Genomic DNA, 21,732 nt, shown 5'->3' with positions numbered 1-21,732 from the left:
AGAGAGGCTGACACCCAACAGCACTGGAGGCCCTGCCTGGGGGGCACTCCAGCCCTCAGCAGGAAGGGGACCAGCTGCATGTCTGAGGCACGGCATGTGCGGCCCTCGGCCCCAAGCTGGACTCCGGTCTGCAAAGGCCCAAGGCAGCCCTAGGGTGACCTCAGAGGACCTGCGTGAGGGCCCTGGGGCTGGAGGAAGGAAGGAGCCGGCCTGGGACGGGGCAGAAACAAGAAGTGGGTGTCTTCTCCCCATCCTGGCCCCGTCAAGAGCAAGGATCACAACCACACAGACGTCAGACCCTCAGGGTACAAATCGTCTCTCCACAGCTGGTCCAAAAATAGTTTCCATCCAGCTCAGGAATGCACTGCACTTCCCTCGGCTTCCGCCCCCTCCCCTCGGCCTCCAGGAGGCCTTTCAGGCTGGCAGAGGGCTGAGGAGAGGAGGGCTGTGCTCAGCTCCCCAGCCCCCCAGACAGGAACAGCACTTCCCTTGCTCCTGTCTCTCCCTCTCCCTATCCCACTGTCTGCATCCCTCTCTCACACAAGTATGTACTCTCAGTTTCTGCCTCCCCCAAGCTCCCCCATGGGCACCCCTCCTCCCACAGCCCCAGCATCCCTCCTCCCACAGCCCCAGCATCCCTCCTCCTCCCACAGCCCCAGCATCCCTCCTCCCACAGCCCCAGCATCCTCCTCCCACAGCCCCAGCACCCCTCCTCCCACAGCCCCAGCACCCCTCCTCCCACAGCCCCAGCATCCCTCCTCCTCCCACAGCCCCAGAACCCTCCTCCCACAGCCCCAGCATCCCTCCTCCCACAGCCCCAGCACCCCTCCTCCCACAGCCCCAGCATCCCTCCTCCCACAGCCCCAGCACTCCTCCTCCCACAGCCGCAGGACCCCTCCTCCCACAGCCCCAGCAATCCTTCTCCCACAGCCCCAGCACCCTCCTCCCACAGCCCCAGCATCCCTCCTCCCACAGCCCCAGCATCCCTCCTCCTCCCACAGCCCCAGCATCCCTCCTCCCACAGTCCCAGCACTCCTCCTCCCACAGCCGCAGGACCCCTCCTCCCACAGCCCCAGCAATCCTTCTCCCACAGCCCCAGCACCCTCCTCCCACAGCCCCAGCATCCCTCCTCCTCCCACAGCCCCAGCATCCCTCCTCCCACAGCCCCAGCATCCCTCCTCCCACAGCCCCAGCACTCCTCCTCCCACAGCCGCAGCACCCCTCCTCCCACAGCCCCAGCAATCCTCTCCCACAGCCCCAGCACCCTCCTCCCACAGCCCCAGCATCCCTCCTCCCACAGCCCCAGCATCCTCCTCCTCCCACAGCCCCAGCATCCCTCCTCCCACAGCCCCAGCATCCCTCCTCCCACAGCCCCAGCACCCCTCCTCCCACAGCCCCAACAATCCTTCTCCCACAGCCCCAGCATCCCTCCTCCCACAGCCCTCTGTCTGCCCATCGTCTTCCCCTCCTCTCTCCCCTCTTCTCAGGACAGGCAGCGGGTAAACAGGAAGTGGTTAAGAGAAAAAAGAAAAGGAAGCGCTGTGGGCTGGAAAGCCTCTGCCCATTTGGGTGATTTCCCTGCCATGGAAGTCAGGTCTTGTCTGCGGTGTGGACACCTCTGGGTGACACCTTGGGCCCCGCTCCTGGAACTCTCCAATAGCCGTCTTAAAAAGGGCAGGAAAACCAACCAGAGCTTTCTGTGCCTCCAGCCACCGGTGTCTGTGCGACTCGGGGGTCCCAAGACGCTGCTGAGCCAGAGGAGGCACACGGCCCCGCCCTCCTTAGCATCAGGTTGGGGTTGGGAGCTGCTCCCCGAGAGCCTGTGAACGTAGACGTCCTGGGCACTCACACAATCTCCGTGGGGAACCACAGCCAGGGGCAGGCTGACCTGTGGCCAAACGCACACACAACGCTTCCAGAGCGTCCGGCCTCTGTGTCCGGGGCTTTGGACTAGGAAGGGGAAATCCCTCCTAAGAGGGGCGCTCTTCCTGGTACCTGGCTGACGAGCAAGTGAGGGTTACATAACGAGCCGGGTGTTCTCAGTGTCTCCGGGTCTGGTCCCCGTGGGAACGCGCCCCTCCCATTGTCTCAGTGTTCCCTTCCATGCACTGGCTTTGGTGCCAGAAAAAGTAGAGAACAGAGATTCTGGAAATGCACAGGACTTCTACCCAGTTCCCTCATGAGGGATCTTAGCCTGACTCTGGGCACCTCAGCAGAAACTAAATAAACCTCCAGGGTCAAGAGAGAAGTCACTCCTGAACGGTTGTGTCCTCACCACAGGCTTCCCGAGCCTGTAAACACGGCCTGCTCTTGCCAAGGATGAGTTACTGACTAGAGAACTTGCCAACTAAGGGCTGCTCCTCTCAAAGACAGCACAGCTCTCCTCGCCCATCCCCAACCCCGGAGCCAGCTCTCACAGAGTCTGCTCAGACCAGCTCAGTCTCACCCTTGTCACTACTTGGAAGCCCTCGGCTGGGGACGCGTCTTCTGGACGGGAGCTACCGTGCAGCCTCACCTAGCTACTTGCTGGCTCTGGACAGCAGTCCGCTTTCTTCATCAATAAAAGAGGGACGGTGGCTTGTCTATCTAATGGGATTGGAGGAATTCCTTGTAAATGTGCAATAAAGAAATGTATGGTTTCAAGAAATTCCTAATTTCACTGAGAAATCAAGTCATTAAAATCTCTTAATAGGGAAACTTGATGGAGCACTTACAATAGGACAGGCATTGTTCTAAGCACTTTACTTGGACTTTCTCATTACTAGTCCCAATCGCCCTACATGGTGGTACGATTATTACCCTAATTTTTGCAAATATGGAAAATGAGGCACAGAGAAGCCAAGTAATTTATCCAAAGTCACACAGCAGGCAGGTGTCAGGGCTGGGATTTGAACCACATTTGTTTGTCTCTGGAGCCCATATTCCTAACCACTATGTGTACTGCCTCTCCAGTATAATCTAGGCATGACTAAGTGATAAAAATTAACACATAGGATAAATGTTCAAGGTGACCCAGGGTGTTTTATAGTTTAAAAATGTGCAACAGATCCATCCCCAAGGCTAGCTCTTTTAATCACTGATCATTAAATCACTCTTGGCCTCCGTTTTCCTATCTGTAAAGTAAGGGCGGTAACTACGTGAGCTCTACCATTCCTCCACCGCTGACATTTGCTGTTCTCGGTCAGAGCAGGAGAAATCTGGAGAGCCTGGCACAGGCTCCGGCTTAAGCTACAGGTTTTGGAATAGTAGAGGAGAGAAAGCATTTTGGGTGCAAAAAATAGGATGCATTCACTTGTGAGGATGAATACAGAGAGCGAGCAGCCTGGAAGGGAAGTATTTGAAAAGGAGAGTTTGATGAGAATGGGTACCCGGGGCGTGGACGTGGGCCTGTTTGTATGCATGTGTGTTTGTAAGTGTGCACGTATATAAAAAGACAGAAGGGAGGGAGGGAAGGAAGGGAGGGAAAAAGGGAGGGAGGACGACTGTGGAGGAAGGAAGGCCTGAGGGCTAGATTGAGGAGTTTGAATTTATCCTGTAGTCCCCAAACGGCCTGACGATAAACTCCCGTCACTAGAGGGAAACTGAGAGCCTCAGCTGGACGCTGCAGCGTTCTCCTGGTCGAGTACTCCTGCTATGGTCTGCCCCTGCCCCAAGTTGCGTCCCCAGGGCCTCCTCCATCATTTTCCTAAAATGTAAACTATGTGATGACACTCTTGCTTAAAATCCTTCAACGGCTCCTCACCGCCAAAAGCACAGCTCCCACATGTAAACTTCGTGCCCAACATACAAGCCTGTTATGTGGCCTACCTCTCACATCTCTTCACTTGCCCCTGCGCCCCCGGGCACCCCAGGTTCTGGTCATTTCAAACCACTCCAAGCCTCTCAAACATGCTGAACTTTAGCATATTTTTGTTTCGAAACAATTACTTTGGCTGCAGCACGGGGAGCAGATGAACTTGGATGGTGGTAGCACAGATGGGGAGAAGACGAATTTCAAAGAAATATGTGGTGAGTGGACAAGACTTACAATAGGACAGGCATTGTTCTAAGCACTTTACTTGGATTTTCTCATTAGTAGTCCCAGTTGCCCTATGTGGTGGTACGATTATTATCCTAATTTTTGAAAATATGGAAAACGAGGCACAGAGAAGCCAAGTAATTTATCCAAAGTCACACAGCAGGCAGGTGTCAGCGCTGGGATTTGAATCACATTTGTTTGACTCTGGAGCCCATATTCCTAACCACTATGTGTACTGCCTCTCCAGTATAATCCAGGCATGACTAAGTGATAAAAATTAAAACAACACATAGGATAAATGTTCAAGGTGACCTAGGGTGTTTTGTAGTTTAACAATGTGCAACAGATCCATCCCCAAGGCTGGCAGATGGAATGTAGGAGTTGAGGAGAAGGTAGGAAAAAGGATAATTCCTGGGTTTCTGGCTGGTACAGCTGGATGAAAGGTGGAGACAAGGAAAATCAGGAGAGGACGACAGCTGGGAGGAAGATCATGAAATCAGTCTGAGACATCCTGAGACCGAGGTTCATTTAAGACATCCACGTGGAGCTAAAGGGAGCTTGGGAGCAGGTCTGAGCAACACAAGGGTAACTGAAGGTGTGGGCACAATGAGATTCCTGAGAGAGACTCTGGGGGAGAAGACGTCCAAGCTGTGCCTTGGACAATCTCAGCACTGAATGGACGGCCAGAGGAGAAGGATCCCACAAGGGAGCCTACAGTTCTGACAGTGGGGAGAGAGCTTTTCAAGGTGGGCGTGGTCAACAACATCAGCTGTCACTCAACAGTCAAGTAAGATGAGAGCTGAACAAGCCTTAGATGCAGCAGGACACAGCCGTTCAGGACCTGGAAGACGTGTTTTGGTGGAATCATGGGCCTGAATCCAAACTGGACTGTGATGAAGGCTGCCTGGGAGGTGATACATGAAGTCAGTGGGTGTAGACTAATGTTTTGAGGAATACGGCTGTGAATATAGAGGAAAGAGGAGCTTGCAGTGGGGGGGCGGGGAGGGTAAGGGTTTCTCTTTTTCTGTTCTTTTTCTTTTTTTTTTTCTTAAGACTGGAGAGTGCTGAGCATGTTCTAAACCTGACCAGAAGACTTGGTTAACAGGGAGAGTACAGATATACAATCACTTATCACACGGCTATATTTGTTTACGCATTTGCCTCATCTCATTGGCTTGCAAACCCACACAAAATCAAAGACGGTGTTTTATTTTTGTTTGCCTGATGCCTAGCATGGTGTCGGGCACACAGTAGATGCTAAGAACATGTTGTTGACTGGTGGAGGCTGTGAATGACATCAGGACAAGCCTGAAGCCCTGGGGAAGATAGCCGATGCTGGAAATTAGAAAAGGAATGAAGTATTATTGATGCTTATAAACTTAAATGTGATTCTTGAGATATTTCAAATTCTTAACAAACGCCCAAAAAACCCAGAGACTTGAAGATGACACAAGAAATAAAGACTAGGAATTCTCTTTCCTGTGGCAACCATGGTCATGGTTGAACAGAAGTCACAGGCTTTGCACCCGATACTGTTCTTGCATATTGTTCAGACTTCTCCAGCAAAAGGCTCTTCAGAGATGTGAACAATGATGCATCCTCAGTCTCAGGGCTCGCTGCTCCTCCCTCCTTGGCTTAGTGTCAATGAACCAGGCCTGACAAGCTCAGCTGAAGGTGCTTCCCAATAGGTGATGCCCTGACAAGCCCCTTACCCTTCGCCTTCATCTGCTGAACTGCATGTTGCATTCTGTATCTGATCAGCAAAATATGACCACTACTAAGCAAATGAGGTGATGCTGCTTTAAGCTAAGCTTCCCCAAACCTCAAGAATACTTTGAGATGATAGCTCTGGCTAGAAAGCCAAGACCCCACTGTCAAAGGCAACAGAGCTCTGTCAAAGGGTATCTTTGCCTTTCTGGTCTTAGCACCTGGTTTCTCGATGCCGATGCCCAGCTGCCAAGTCCCTCTAACTACTACTGCATTCCACACGAGGGCACCAAGGAAAGGACTTGGTGTCTGGCCCAACTCTATCAATCACAGGGAGATTAAGGCAACGGAGGGAAGATGGAAAATCCTGAGTGCCTTAATGAACTCACCTTTCCAGTTTCAAAGGAGTGTGAGGAACCATAGTCCTCATAGGACTGAGAATGCTGACTCAGAAAGAAAAACAGAAGGCCTGTGGCCAAGAGAAACAGAGGTGCCTCACATCGACTTCTTGAGTTTGGCTTAACCTGCCTGATCTGCCTGGCAGGCACTTCTGGGGAAATGCCAACAGCATCTGGGGAGACATGAATTCACTCCCCTTTCCCCTGGTCACTGCAACAGGATGAGAGGGTTACTATTTTCACCCTGGAAAACTGTCATGTTGTTGTGGTGGGTTAACAGTTGCCATATTCCATCCTCAGTTGGCCACTGTTCAGAGCCTGGAGCAGCGCTCTCAACGGACACAGCTGGTCTGGAATGTCACATGAGTGGGCCACGCTGAAGCCTGGCTGCCAGGAGCCCAGCCAAGCCAGGAGATGGCAGGAAGCAGCCGCCCAGAGAAGAGCATCCCCTGAGGGTTAGGGTAGGTGAGCTTTTCTTAGGCCAAGGCTTTGGGCCAACCACCGGTGGGGAGCATGGCCAACATGCCAATCTTCTCGGCCACAGCCTCCACCACACGGCTGATCAGTAACAGCCACCTCAGTCTCCTGGTAGAGGAACAACCACCAAATGAGATCATGCATGCCAAGAGTGTTTTATACATTAGAAGAGGCTAACAAAGGTTCATTTAAGGAAAGTGGGTCCAGCCTAATCAATAACAACAGCCAGACACCCACTGACTACTAAGAGGAACACTCTGTGCCTTTCATCAAATAGCAGTCACGAAGGGACGGGTACTTCGGCTGGTCTCTTGCTCTGCGTGTGTCCTTCGGCCTGGTCTGCTATGTCTGATCTATCCTTATGTAACCCAGAGAAACTCACTTAGCAAAACAGAGACTAAAAGTTTCCTAAAATTTTTGACCAGAATAAAAGAGCACTTATTAGGTAAGACTTGGAAAATGTGGGCTAAATGCTTGTGTGGTGGCAGGAAGGGCTGGGCTGGTATTAAAGAGATTTGGGAAGGGTCTCAAGCTAACTAAAATGAGTAAAATTCGGTAGAGATGAGGTAACTATTTACTTACAAGGTTCTGCTCGTCTGAATCTATAATCAAGAATCTCAAGGTGCTTTAGTCCAGGTTTTGGGCCTCAGTTTCCCACAATGTAAACAGTCAATGCAGGTAATAGACAGTTGACCCACTGTGTGTGACTGGTGGTGGTAGAAAAGGCAGAAGATGCAAATAATCCCACTATTTTGTGCTTGCTCGTGAAGAGCACAAAATACTAACAAATTAGCCTCAGTGTGTTTCCAAGGAAAAACATCTCAATATACTAAAAAGTGTGTTAAAATAGATTCTATTTATTATTATTATTATCATTATTATTAAAATGTTTGCCTAAAGGCCAATGATGTGATGTCAAATAACATACCAACCTGGGAAGTATATTCCTGTAGCTTAAGGACGGTGGGTCATCTGATGAAGACTTTTGGGGGTGATGGTTGTGGGCTGGGGTGGTAGGAGGTCCCCTCCTCTGGGTCAGAGGGCAACAGGCAGGGCTCAGGAAGGTGTCCAGGAGAGAGTGAAACCGTGTGGTCTTCCAGGGACAGACCTTCCCCCTGCCCTGTGTCCTCCAACTCTTGTTTGTAGAAAAGCTTTAACCTCCCAAGGCTTCCCAAGTTCCAAAGAGCAAATTTAATCAGAGGAGTGAAAAAATGCAGGAAAAAGGAAAGCGGTCAAGCAAGACAAAATAATAGTTTAGCCATAAAACAAAGTCAAGGACCCTTAGCTCCTCCTCAAGGGCTATAGATGACATCCTGAGCCATAACCTTGAGTTGCTTTGCAGAAGCTAAACCCCTCCCCAAGTAGAGGAAGTTGACTGCATGCTGAGCACCAGCACATAGTCCCCAGACCATAGACCCCAGACCAGTTGGAGGCAGAAAACTGATAACTGAGATTTCCCAAAATAGCACCCTGTTACCTCACCACAAGCCAATCAGAAGAATGCCCATAAGCTGATCAGACACTCTGCAACCCTCACCCCTAACATTGCCTTTAAAAACTCTTCCCTGAAAGCCCTTAGGGAGTTAGGGTCTTTTGGGCATGAGCTGCCCAATCTCCTTGCTCGGCACCTGCAATAAACACTGTGCTTTCCTTCACCACAACCCAGTGTCAGTAGACTGGCTGTGATGCATGTCACCTCAGTTCCTTTCATTAACACGAAGATGCAAAACTTCTGGCAGACTGAACTCACTCAGAGCAACTTCCAGACACCAGCGAGCATTTGGATCTGGGTGGAGTCCTTAGGTCAGTGTTCTGACAGTCAGGAACACTTACCCCAAAGGAAAACAGGGCTCCATCCAATCCCGCCCCACCCCACCCAAAGCACTGAGCAGCAGAGTCCTATAACCAGTTACGTCACAGTTTCCAAAATCAAGACCAAACTCAAAGTGACAGCTCAACACCCAAGAAATAGAAACAAAGGAGCCTTACGAATAACTATTTCAGTCACCAGAGGTCTCTCATCATTTTCAATTTAACTAAGAATGGGAAATTTTCTAATGTGTTATTCTACAGTATCAAAAAGTTAATGCCACCCAGTTCTATACATGACTAACATCTTATCTTTGGCATTTCTCATGGTTTTCCTAGGATTTTCCTTTTTTTTTTTTTTAAGTTTCATTATTTCCTTCACAAGCCCAACTCCATGACCTTGGATCAGGCCTGAAGTTCAAAGGCGTGAGCAGAGTCCTCATCCCAAGCTCCCCTGTCTGCACGCTTCCCTTTCTAAATAGACATAGAAGGGCGGTGAGGTGAAAGCCAACGCTCAGATTACTCCATTTTTCATGATCACTGGTAAATTGTTGCTTAAGATGTTTCTGGAATCAGGATCTGAGCAGTGACCAAGGGCAGTAAGAAAACTCCATTCCCAGAGCTGAGTTCAGAGCATGCAACAAGGCAGGTTCTCAACATGGCTTGCCAACATGCTTCTTATCTTTCAAGATCTCACACAAGTCTGGATGGTGGAAGTAGAAGCTTAAGTGGTTCATATGCTCATTCCTCAATCCCAGAAAGTTTCTGAGGAGTGCAAAATTCTAGGGACAACAGACATTTAGAAATTAATTCAATACCGTGAGCAACTCCAACTCTGTACCCCTGGCACCCAGTACAAAACCTGGCACATGAGGAATGCTCAGTGAGCTCTTGAATGAGATGAATGCAGCACCCTACCTAAAACAAAATGACCTCAGTGAGAGACCACTGTCTCGGTATCTGCAGCTGCACCAAGGTCAGATACTTATTACACTGCAGTTTTTCCAAAGAGCTTTCTCCAACCTCAGGCTGCAAGAGGCTGGGTGACTCCAGAGCTGACCAGCCAGCTCACCTGGTTCACGCAGCCAGTCTGAAAGGTGCATCGTTGTGTTACGTGACTAAGCCCTAAATTTCGGTACCTTGTTGCCTTTCAGATGAACTTGAGCAATATCTGGATGCAGATGGAATTCTTAGAGAATTCCTGACCATTAGATAGATGCCTATTGAGAACTTCTGAAACCAGCCTCTTTTGATGCCATGAATGTCCCTGATGCTTATCTTTGTGGAAGAAAATGTTCCTCCGGGAAGGGAGGGAGGAGGAGGACGGCTCAAAACATTTACTCAGCACCCTGAGTGGGGAGGCAGAGTCCAAGGAGCTTTACAGTTATTGCCCTATTTGATGCTTACAACAACCCTCTGGGGTATTTGACAGATAAGAGAATTTGTCAGAGAGGGTAAGTGAAGAGTCCAAGGTCAGAGGTGGATAGGGGGAATGCCAGGTTTAGAATCCAGACTTGAACACGCACTGGTCCTCGAGGGTCCTGGTGAATGGTCTTTTGTGGAAGTATCTTTACTAACTTTGTGGAAGTATCTTTACTAATTACGGGTGTATCATTCCTTACAATCGTAGTTACTGAAGAATACTGTAACAAATTCTGTTCTCATAGCCACCATATTCTGAATACTCCAAAATGCAAGATGACTCTCTTGGTCTTTGCTGTCATGTGCATAATTAGGATTTATATATTACCAGGTAAAGAACACTGCTATGAGGATATTCTTTAGAGGGAGAGGAGACCTTTCTCTATAATGCATCTTTGTATTTGCAAATAGCATCCGGGTAAACTATCAAGAAACTGACTAGAGACTAATATACATGAAAAGATGTGAAGAATTTTCTAGGCTTTCCCACCTGAGGCACACAGTGATAGCAATCCCACCAAGAGGCCCCTTTCTTCTTGGGAAATTAAATATGTCAAATCTTGGTTCATTCAAAAGGTACTTTTTGAGGCCTCTGTCATGGAGCCACATTCCAGAAGGTCCTATAAGTCATTTATGAAATATGCAAATTGCAATGCAGTGACAGAAGGTAGAGCTGTGACCATAGTCCCAGAGATGGCCACCAGGATACTTACTGTGAGTGTGAAAATTACATTTCTGAAGAAAACGGTATGAATAGGATGAGGGGTATTTTTATAAACATATCTGGATAACTGTTGCCATGGAGGTGTTTCACCTGGCAAGAATCAGGAAGTCCAGAGCTAGGGCTTAATGTCAGAGGCGCTTTTACCAGGAGAGGCTTAACATAACCTTGTGAAACTTTCTGGAAACCATCAGCCCAGACCAGGAACCTGTGTTTGGATGCCGGCTGTGGCCACTAGGAAGGATGCCACTAGTGTCACTCTCCATTTTTTTTTTTTTTTTTTACATCTGAGAGAAAACTGCAGTGCCCCTTGACCTCTAATTGCCTGCCACATATTAAAGGATTCATATATATTTATATGGATAAACCGGCCAAATAACCTATTAGATGAAGTAAAATATATGAGACCTTACTTAGGTATACTTTTGGGATCTCACAGTCACAAGACCAAAAGCGTTCTGTTCAAAATTCTATATTCTATTTGATATAAATTTTCTCAATATATGAAACCCAAGAAGCAGGCTATTAGCAAATTATTCCATGTACGCCAGTGCATGCATTTTAAGTACAGAGACTGCTGGAAGCATCAGGGTTGCGACTGATTTCAACAGTTTACCGTAACGGAGTAACCAAAATCCCAGGAAATGCACTGTTTGGGTACAGAAACCAACAAAGAACAACAAAGTTTGAGCAGTAACCTTTAATTACATTGAAAACAACTCAACAGACCATGTCCTACTTCACATGTTCTATTAGCAGAAGGATTCTGAAGGGTCAGCACTTTATGAGACTCAAAAGAATAGAAACCCTCACAATGGCCCCATAGCTCCCTCTGTACACACAGGAATAGTCTATGGACAGAACCACTCTCTAAGTTATGTTGCCTCTAGAAACCAGACGGAGAAACAGCAGCCCTGGCTGCACACACAGTCCCATGACAGTGTGTCACAAAAGTAATAACCAAGTTGTTCAACTGCTTCCAGACCTTAGTCGGATTTGCTTCACTACTAACTTTTATGATGTATAACATATCACAAACCTGTAATCTCTAGCCCATCCCCTCGGTCCTGTCTCTTGGTTGGAGGTAAGGACCAGAGCCTCTTACAGACGGAAAGACCAGAGAGAATTGGAGGAGCTTCTCCAGGATGTCCCCACTGGTCCTGGCCTGGCTCTGCCTCAGCCCCCGTCTGAAGATGGACCAGAACCACGCAGCCCCCGCGGGCCCAGCTGCAGGGGGAAGGGCTGAGAAACACTGAGAGAACGCTGAAGTCAGCTGCTTGTGAGTCTCCGAGTCAGCATCTTCAAGACCAGAGTCATTGTTGAGAAATAAGACTTCTCCCCCACAAAAACCCCGAATGCAACAGTGATCCAAGAGCTCAAAACCAGCGGGCCAAATTCCGGAGAGGGAGCCCAGAGCTGACCACGGGAACAAGGAACTGGGGGTGGATCCCTCACCCACCCGCTGCCGCCTCCTGAACAAGCTGGAGTGTTTGTGAGACAAGGAACGAGGAGCTGGGCGCTACATCGACGGGCCAGGAGGATCGGTCCTGTCTGGAGCTGGGCATCCTTCCTGGATGATCATATACCACCATGACCTTATTCCAGAAACTACTGTCTCCAGGAAGATTTGGATAGCTTCAACTAGTTGTTGCTTTCGAAGTGAAGGGGTGGAGGAGGCTAACTGGGGACGCAGTGGGAAGACAGTCAAGTGTTCTAATTATTGATGAATTCAAGTAATTCAACTTCAGGTGCTTCTTAGGATATAATATTATATGAAAAAAGCAAGCTACAAAATTGTATACATACACACACTTGGAAAAAAATTAGAAGGAAAACCTCTTAAAGTATGAATGATGGAATGGTGAACAATTTCTTTCTTTGAGAACGTTCTAGACCTAAGAATAATCCTACAGCTAGTTGGAGTTATTCCCTTGACTGAGGACACACTTTAGGAAAGGATGCATGTGAACCAGTGAGGGTAAAAGAAGTTCTTTGTCTGGTTCACCAGATGGTTCAAATTAATCCTGGTCACCAAGAAGGAGACAGACAACTCAGACTGACCACACATCCATCAACTCCCCCTGTATTTTTCAAGCTTTCCAACTTCGGGGGAACGAAAGACATCTCAGCTCAGCAATTCCGAGGACTTAGTGACTCAAAGCACCGCCCATGTGGGAGCCCCAGGGGCATTTTTTTTTAAATTTTATTTATTTTTTTATACAGCAGTTCTTATTAGTTATCTATTTTATACACATTAGTGCATATATGTCAATCTCCCAATTCATCACAGCACCACCCCCGCCCCTGCCGCTTTCCCCCCTTGGTGTCCATACGTTTGTTCTCTACATCTGTGTCTCTATTTCTGCCAAGGGCATCTTGAACCTCCTGTTTGCACACCTGGCGACACACGAGAGTCTCTCAACACCACAGGGCCGGATGGAGCGGAGGGAGGAGCGAGCACTCAGCATCTGGCAGGAGCCTGAAATGCAACACTAGCTCAGGAGGACCGTGGGTTCTCTGGGTATTCGCTCAGCTACAGAATACTCTCGTTTCCAAAATGACCGGTTTTCCTTACTAAGGCCTCTCGCTCCTCATGTACCACCCGCCCCACACCTCCAGGCTCTGTGCTGTATTATTTTCAGAGGCACATGACACCTGAGGGAAGGAGGGGAGGCAGCCCCCAATGTGCTGGGCCCCGTTTCCTGCCAACCACCGTGCTGGGTCCTTTATCCACGTCTTCTCTTTCAATTCTCAAAGTAATGCAGAAACAAGGGAGTGCTGGGGTGTTTTTAGAGACAGGAAAACCCAAAGTCCAAGACAACCCAGGCAGTAGGCTGATAAACCATGGGGATGAGATCTGCACAGATCGTCCGACCTAGCAGCCCTGGCTCCCAGGCAACACAGACACAAGCAGCCTTCTGGACGAAGACACATCAGAGGATAATTTCTGGTACCTGAGGGGAAAGGAGGGAGCTCCGCGATAATACTTGCTAATATGTTTAAAAAAAAAAAATTCATGGCTGAAAGCCAATTACAGACACAGCCAGGCTTCTTGGAGCATTTATGGTGGCTGCTAAAGGGAATGGGCAGCCCACCCATCCCGCCGTGCCGGAAGTCCTCAGCAAAGCCCCGACTCACAGGGAAGGCGGCCCCGCCCGCACACTGGACAGCAGCTGGGGCTCCCAGGGGCGTGCGGCACTGACTCTTAAAGGAGCCAGTGGTCAGCAAGGCAATGTGCCTTAGACACATTTTCTTACTGCTCACAACAGCTCTGTGCCCAAAGTGACACAAGTGGCACGTGGTGTTGGTGGTGGTGTTGGATTTGGGCTTGGACCTGCCTGATCCTAAGCACATTTCCTGCTAATCCAGACAGAACCATCCCGTGGAACCATCCAATCTATCAGAAAGAGTGGATCCCTGTGGCCTGATCAGCACATCAAATCCTGACTCTTGCCAGCTAGCTGACTCTTCTATGACATTATACGTCCTACATTTTCTGGAGTAATTCCAATTTTGAGCATGCTGGTTCCGTTGCACCCATGGGTGTGCTCATACTTGTCTTATGATGCATTCTGCCCCCGGAGGCCTCACGGGCTTACGCTCATCTGTGCAACCCTCTGCACTTGTTTCTCCCGCGGAGGGATGGTTACCCCTCCCACAGTGACAGATCATTTACATGTTCTGATTTGTTTCACATGCTTGTGCTTTATCTTCCCTGCCACACTCTAAGTTCCTCTTAAATCAACACTTTACCACTGGAAGACCGTTCACAAAGAAGGAATCCTGGAAACAACAGATTACACAGCAGTAGAAGAAACTACAATCCTGCCTAAAATTGTTCTGCTTACTCGATTTGCAGGTGGCATGGTGTTGGACAGAATGACCCTTTAGAGACATGAATTTACAGTATCTCATCAGAGAGCAACTCCCAAAATGGGAACTGCCAAACTGTAATTTAACTGGAATCCATGTAAAGTCCTATGCTTAGATTCAAAAACTTAAGTGCTCAAACATGACACAACAGAAACTTGGCTTGGCTATAGTTCATTCAAAATATTAAAAATCTTCAACTTTTGGTATAGTAAAGTTAAAACCAAGTTCAATGGTGCAATGTGACTGTTTAACAGAAAAGAAAACGTGAGTGTTGTTAGGATGTGTTAATGGAAGTGGAACGTTCAGGTCACAGGAAGCAAATGTTTCACTGAACTCGGGGCTGAGCCCTCGTTACCCAGATGACAAATAACACGCCTGATTCTGAGAGGCACACTTAACAAAATGATAGAGCCTCAGAGAAGGAAGACAGCTGGTGTGTAGCCTGGATAAGAAAAGAGAACAGAGAAACATAAAGAAGTTCTCAGACGTTTGACAGTTTGTCACGCGGAAGAGGGAGCCTAAAATGTGAACCACTGGGCAGAAGTGACTGAGAAACAATCTTCTGTTCGATATAAAAGGAAGCTTTCAAATCACGTCTATGGGAGGCAGAACAATGGCCCTCAAAGGTGTGCACGGCCTAATCCCTGGAACTTGTATCAGTGTTACTTAACACGGTAAGAGGGACCCTGCAGATGTGATTAAGTCCAGGATCCTGAGATGGGGAGACTCGCTTGGATTATCCCGTGGGTCCAACGCAATCGCAGGGCTCCTTATAAGGAAGAGGCAGGAGCATCAGAGCAAAGCAGAGGTCAGAGTCAGAGACACATCTGAGGATGCTACACTGCTGGCTTCGAAAAGAGAGGACGCTGCTACAAGCCAAGGGGTGCAAATGGCTTCTAGAAGCTGGAAAGGGCCAGGGAACAGGTTCTCCCTTAGAGCTTCTAGAAGGAACGTAGCCCTGTTGACACCCGGATTTTAGCCAAGTAACACCTGGGTTTTAGCCAATCCATTTCAGACTTCTGACATCCAGAGCTAGAATAGAATACATTTGTGTTGTTTTAAGCCACTAAGTCTGTGGTAATTTATTAGAGCAGCCATAGGAGATGAATGGGATGTCTAACAAGGGAATAACCTCTTCTGGCCCCAGGGAGCTCCCTGTCCCCAGGGACCATCAAGAAGAGGCTGATCACCTATGGGTCAGGAATGCTGTGCGGTGAGTCCTGGATGACCCACGGCCGACCCCTCCCCCAACTCTTGAGAGTCCACATCACGTAGCAGTGCCATCTCCTGCTTTTGTATTCGACACGCTGGTCCCACCCCCAAGGCTTGCCCTTGTCTTCTCCCAGGAGGACTGTGGCAGTAAGTAAAAGGCCTGCTTTGGGGATGTCCAAACGGCACCCAGGCCTGTGCCTGGCTCAGAGCAAAAGTGCTTGCGGGGGTGCCTACCTGAGCAGAGGACTCCTTTGTTCCTGGCGCAGGAGAAGTTGTCGCACTCGCAGAAGGGCCCGTAGATCTTCCCAAACTCGCTCTCGAAGCAGGAGCACTGGTTGCAGCTGCACTGCCCGCGTCCGCTGCACAGGGGCTTGCCCTCCGCTTCTCGGCACAAGTTCTGGTACCCGCTCTGGCTCTCCCCTTCCTGGCACTCGCACCTGGTGCCCAGGTAGCTGGGGTTGCACTCACACAGGCCGCAGACGTAAGTCCCGTTGCCGCTGCACCTGGCGCTGTCCGGCTCCAGCCCTGCGCTGCAGCTGCACCTGCAGTTGTAGGTGACCCCCACCTCCAGGCTGTCCCGGAATCCCACGGGCCGCAGGGTGAACATGTGCTGCGCGTGTTTGCCCGGGCAGCTCCGGGCCTCCACCGACACCTCAAAGGACGCCTGGGCAGGAGAAAGAGAGGGGACGTGGTGGCCATGGTGCATCTGGGCCTCCCGCTGTCTGCACCAGCCTCCTGATCACCCAGGGGCCTGGCCCGAGCACAGTTCCTCCAAGGTCCTCAGTGAAAAACTGGGGCCAAATCCAGCCCCTCCCCACACTCACGGAGGGCCACTCCAACGGCCCGAGGAGGAAGAGGCCCCGGAGACAGCAAGCCCCTTCACTTTACCCAGGAAGAGCGTATTCAGGCGTGCCAACATTTGACAGGCATCATGCTTGGTTCTTTAACGTTCATCATCTCTTTTATCTCCCAGAGGAAAAGGGCTTCCACAGGAAGGGAGAAAGATTCACTCAAGGTTACAAGGTTCTCTTTCTCCCCTTTTCACTTCTATCCTATCCTCTTCCCGTCTCCATTTTGAAAGTCAACAAAATATTCAACAATTTACCAGACACCTCCTCTATGCCAGGCTAGACGTGGCTCCCTGAACTCATGGGGCGCTGTGGTCGAGAGGCCCTGGCAGCTGCCTGCCCTTCTGCAGAGGTGTTTCCTCCCCTGCTGGAGAAGGGCAGAGATGACTCTTGGGTCCCTTCCAGCATATCTGTCTCCTCACAGACACACCTGAGCCTCCCTCTGCCCCAATTTCTCTCTCTGCGTGGTCCTCACAGCCGTGTCTTTCACAATCAGTCCACGGCCCGGAGGTTGTAAAGAAGCATCATTGCCACACACGTGGACAGACTTTTTCTTATTAAACAAAGCATGTACAGGAGTGTTGCTAACCCCCGAGCTGCTTATGGGTTGCCATGGAAACAGGCAGCAAGGTGGACCTCGCTGGCAGATGGCAATGGAGGAAAGATGCCTGTTAGCAGCCCACGTGGCTGGGATGTGAGGGAAGCAAGGACACTGCTCGCTGTGATTCTCCCAGGGAGTAGAGCGTGACTCCACCTCCCCTCCCCACACCATGTGGTGAGAATGGTCCAGCACGGCCCTCCAAGCAGGGCGCTGTGGAAATCTGCAGACAGGTAGCTGGCACGCCCTGACCAAACACCATTCTGAAGTCCTTCTCCCCCGAACCGACAGACGCCTGGTCTCACTCCAGAAACTGACCCACCGCCTCTGGCCCAGACGTCTTTCTTTTTCAAAAGGCTCCTCAGAACATTCTGAAACTCAGAACAAGTTAGGAACCACTTTTAGCTACTGGTATTGTTAACTCTATTATTTGGGTTGGAATAGAACTGGTTTTTAAAAAGCCATCAATAACCTGCTTAACTGGGTACTCTTTAGGTAATAATGTATATTTCTGGAGAACACTCAAAATATCTTTTTCTAAACGTTCTACAGATCCCTGTCACTTTGGGATCTTTACTAATTCTTAAAGGCCTCCCCTCTGTGACATCTAGGGACGCCACCCCGCAGGGTGGGAGCGGGAGGGCGTGAGGCTGAGCAGGAGACCCCGCTTCCTAGGTCCTGGAGAGAGTCTGCTTGGCAACAAGACACCGGGAGTTGGCATTAGTGAAGCAGTATCACAGCAGACACCGTCAGACAGGTGCGCTGAGGAAAATGACCAGGAGCCAGGGTCAGAGGACACCGGGAGAGCCAGGCCAGCTGCAGATAGTTGGGACGGGCCCACACCCCACCTCCATGTAGGGGGCGGGAGGAGGCAAAGGGAGAGGCTGGCAAAAGCACATTCACGACTAGGTTCCAAGGCCCTCAGGTACAGGTGGGCTCTCGAGGTAAGGAAGCAAGACGCGGACCCACCCAGGGCACTGCAATCTGCCTAATGGCTACCAGGTGCCGAGTACTACACGCACCAGGCCCCGTGCTGGGCATTTCCACGCGCATCTCATTTACATGCCCTAGGAGGAGGCATCCTCATTTACCAGAAAGAAAACGGGGTTGGTGGGCTCCGGGAGCTTAGTGCTGGTCACACAGCTGGGGAGGGGTGGGGCTGGGCCTGTGCTCTCCTTGGCATGTCACCTCCTAGAAGTAAGGAATGAGGCAGATGTCCAGTGTCCAGACCTGGGTAGAGAGAGAGAGGCCCGGCTCACAGAGGGACCACTAGATGGTGACCCACCCATTAGTGACCAGAAGCTCCTGGTCAACTTTAAACCTTCCTGCCTTGGGCTGGGGATAACCTGAGCCTGCAGATGGAAGGACACGGAGGCTGCACCTGACGGAGGTGCCATGGGGCATCAAGAATGTGGAGGTGAACATCCCTCCCTCTGAGGCTCAGAGAGAAGCCTACTGCCTCCCAGGGGAATAACTTTGCTGGACCTGTTAAATGGAAAGCCCTGCCCCCCACAAAGGCCGCTGGGGGTCAGAAGTGGAAAAAATTACAAAGAAACAGCCTGGACCAAGAGCCAAAGGCATTTAATTATTGCAAGACTGTGGGGAGTGTCCATCTGTGAGCATAACCTTCCCCCAGGAAAACTTGCCTGCACCAAGGGATCAAGTAACAAGACAGGGAATTAAATCTCCTGGGCCTCACAGATGTGTCTGTGTTTGCTGGAGAGGGAGTGGAGAGGCTGGGGACGCCCCTGAATCAGTGCCGGCAGCTGATCACCCAGGATTCAGAAAGGCTCACACACTGCCTGCCCAGTCTAAGGCCTGGCTTCTAAGCAGATCCCAGTGGCCTTCTTCAGCCAAAGCTCTGGTCTAACCGAGGTCCAAGCTGTCGGGCCCCATGCAGCCTAGCGTGCAGCCGGCCACCTGATAACCAGAGAACAGCTCCATTTCAGCCACTAAGTCTCAGGCCCTGCTGGGCACAGGAATGCTATAAAAAGCACCTCGGCAACAGCAAGTAAATCTGTTCTGCTACCCCTCCCTTCAGAGTCCATTTCCCTGAGGGATCAGGAAAGAATCCAGAGAGTTTGTCAGGCAGCTGGAATGAGGCTTCTCTTCCCTGATTACTGTGGACTCTTGAGAGTGAAGGCTCCCCAGTTCCCGGAGACTTTCCGTTTTCCCACTCCGAGATTCCAGAGGAAGGTCGCGGACATGGCAGTCCTCCCTCCCGCCCAGTCTTATTATTTGAACCTCACTGGGATGCTCCTGGTTCCCGCACAGGGCTGCCGGCCTGATCCACCCTTTCAAAGGGGCTACCCAGCCCCCACCCAAACCCACCAAACCCAAGCTCTGCAGATGCCAAGTCCACTAGGAGCTGGCTGAGACAAAGCGTTGGGCATGGGCAAGGGGTGGAGAGCCCCAGGGGAGGGGCCGGAGAGCAGGACGCTGTGGGAAGCCCCGACGGGGCTCACTGGGTCCTTTGTACCGGGTGTTAGTGCCGGTCGCACAGCCAGCCACTTGCATACTGATTTGTCAAAGCCAGTTCATGAGAAAATTGGCTCCCAGTGGCCAGGCCCACTCAGTCAGCCCTGGTCGGTGCTGGGAAGAAAATTAGGGAAAAAACAGAAATCACTGGATTTGGGACTGCAAGATTTCATGTAAGGAATATTTCACTGAGGACAACCTTTGTCCCTCACCCCCTACCACCTCCCCTTGCTTCTTGCCTGGACAGATCTCTTAACCCAGAGGACACAGGACAGTCACAGAACCGCGGCCTCTGATTGGAAGTGACCATGGAGACGGTGCCCGCCCACCTCCTCCACCTCTGCAGGAAGCTCCGGTTACACGGAGGCAAGACCTGCCCGGATGCCACTTGAACCCAGCTGTCCCAAGGCTCCCCCTCCCCCATGGGCCATGTCCTTATCCACAGGCCAGACCCTGAGATGCACCGGATGGCAGTTACACCCTGTCTGCTTTCCCTAATCCCTCTCCTCCAGTGAGCCTCCAGGCCCTTCTGCTGTACTCTTTACTCCTGCCTACCCTCCTTGCCATTTCTGACTTACCCAGAGCCCTCCCAGCTCATGGTACTAAAGGACGGAAATAATGCCTGCCAAATAATGGCCAGACACCTTAGCTTGGCATGTTATGTCCTACCAGTTGGCCCAATCCTGCCTCTGCAGCCCCAGCTCCTCTCCTCTCGGTTCCCAACCCACTCCCCTCAGCTGCTTCCCGCCGGCAACAGGGCAATCAATGCTCTTTCACACCTTCTCGGACTCACCACTAATGGGGCCTCCCCACCCTTTTTCTATGTCCGGAAAACTCTGAGCCTCAGCTCAAACAGCACCCCCTCTGCGATGCGGGGCCCTTCTTCCTTGGGGCTCCTGCAGCGCCAGGCCCAGCTTTCATCACTGCCCCCAACTCTATGGGGTTGACTCCTGCACCTACGTTTCCTCAACCAGATTTGTCCCTGGGACAAACGTCAAGAGGGAAATGCCCACATACTCAGGAGCAAACCTAAGTCCAACTGTCAACTCTTTGGAGAAAGTTCAGCCTGAGATGAGGGACAGAAGTACATCTCTCCTTCAGCAAAAAGGGGGTTGAGGGGAAGCCCCCCAGTTCTCCCTCCAGGCCAGCTCCGTGGGCACATGCCCGTGCAGTCACACAGAGCCCCACGCTCAGAAGGGCCCGTGCTTAGTTTAATGCTCTGCTGTTGTCATCTTGAAGTTCTTTATTCTTTAACAAGGACCCCACATTTCCATTTTGCCCTGGATTCTGCCCCCCACTGCCTCCAGGGCCTCAAAGAGCTCACCTCTGGTGGCCTGCGAGCAGCACCAGGTCCGGCTATGACAGGCAAACGGCCACTGCTCTGTGTCAGCTTGTTTCCACCCACAGAAAACAAAACCTCACAGCCCTGGCAGCAGAGCCGGGGGCCACGTGACTGTGGCCTCTTGGGCAGAGAGAGGAAACAAGGAGCCAGCATGGCAGGCCTGCCTTTGGGCCGCTGTCTCAACAGGACCACGGCCCCTGGGAGCCCAAGGGAGGCTCTCCCTGGCCCGCCCGTGTGGAACTGCTGTCGAGGGCGTGGGAGAAGCACCCTTCTTCCTTCTGTTTCAAATGCTCTAGAAGTCATCCAAATATGTCTGAGATTTTGCACTTTTGTGAAAAATGCCACTTAAAATCCTTTCCTGTCTTCTGGACAATGTTCCTATCTTTCCGAAGTATCCTAGCAAAAAACAAAATCTGTACACTAGTGTCCGTACAAAAGTGGTGATGATCCCACCTTTTGCTTCTCTGAAACTTCTACTTTCAAAATGCACGAGGTATAAGGAAAAAAACACGAACTTTGGCATCAGTGGTTGCAGCTCTGACACCTGGCGCTTGTGCCCACCAGCAGCCAGACTTCCAGCAAGTCTCTCAGGGCCACCCCCCCTTGGAGCCTCAGTCTTTCTCACATAAAATGGGGAAGTAATGTCTACCTGACAGAGGCTGCAAGCAGCAGAGGAAGCCAGCAGCCAAGCCCTAGCAGAGCATGGAGAGTATTATAAATTCCCACGAAATGGTAACTCTGTCCTTCCCTCCACGGTCAGAAGGCAACGACTAGGGAGGGAGAGGACTTGGTCTGGAGAGAGCTGTGAGTGCACTGCCGTCTGTGGGTG

General features: G+C 50.7%; 1 protein-coding gene across 2 annotated transcripts in view; it reads right to left on the bottom strand.

Moving 5' to 3' along the window:
• Positions 1–21,732, bottom strand: part of ITGB5 (integrin subunit beta 5) — a 111,448-nt gene that overhangs the window by 15,798 nt on the left and 73,918 nt on the right. For both annotated transcript variants that reach the window (XM_082458553.1, XM_082458552.1), the window contains exon 10: positions 15,872–16,301. In XM_082458553.1, the coding sequence (XP_082314679.1) occupies positions 15,872–16,301 (430 nt within the window). The remainder of the gene's footprint in view (positions 1–15,871; positions 16,302–21,732) is intronic.

The sequence above is a fragment of the Balaenoptera physalus genome, assembly GCF_965194825.1.
Source record: "Balaenoptera physalus genome assembly, chromosome: 4".
Lineage (NCBI taxonomy): Eukaryota > Metazoa > Chordata > Mammalia > Artiodactyla > Balaenopteridae > Balaenoptera > Balaenoptera physalus.
The sequence above is the reverse complement of the archived record's forward strand: the minus strand, read 5'-3'. Positions and strand labels throughout refer to the sequence as shown.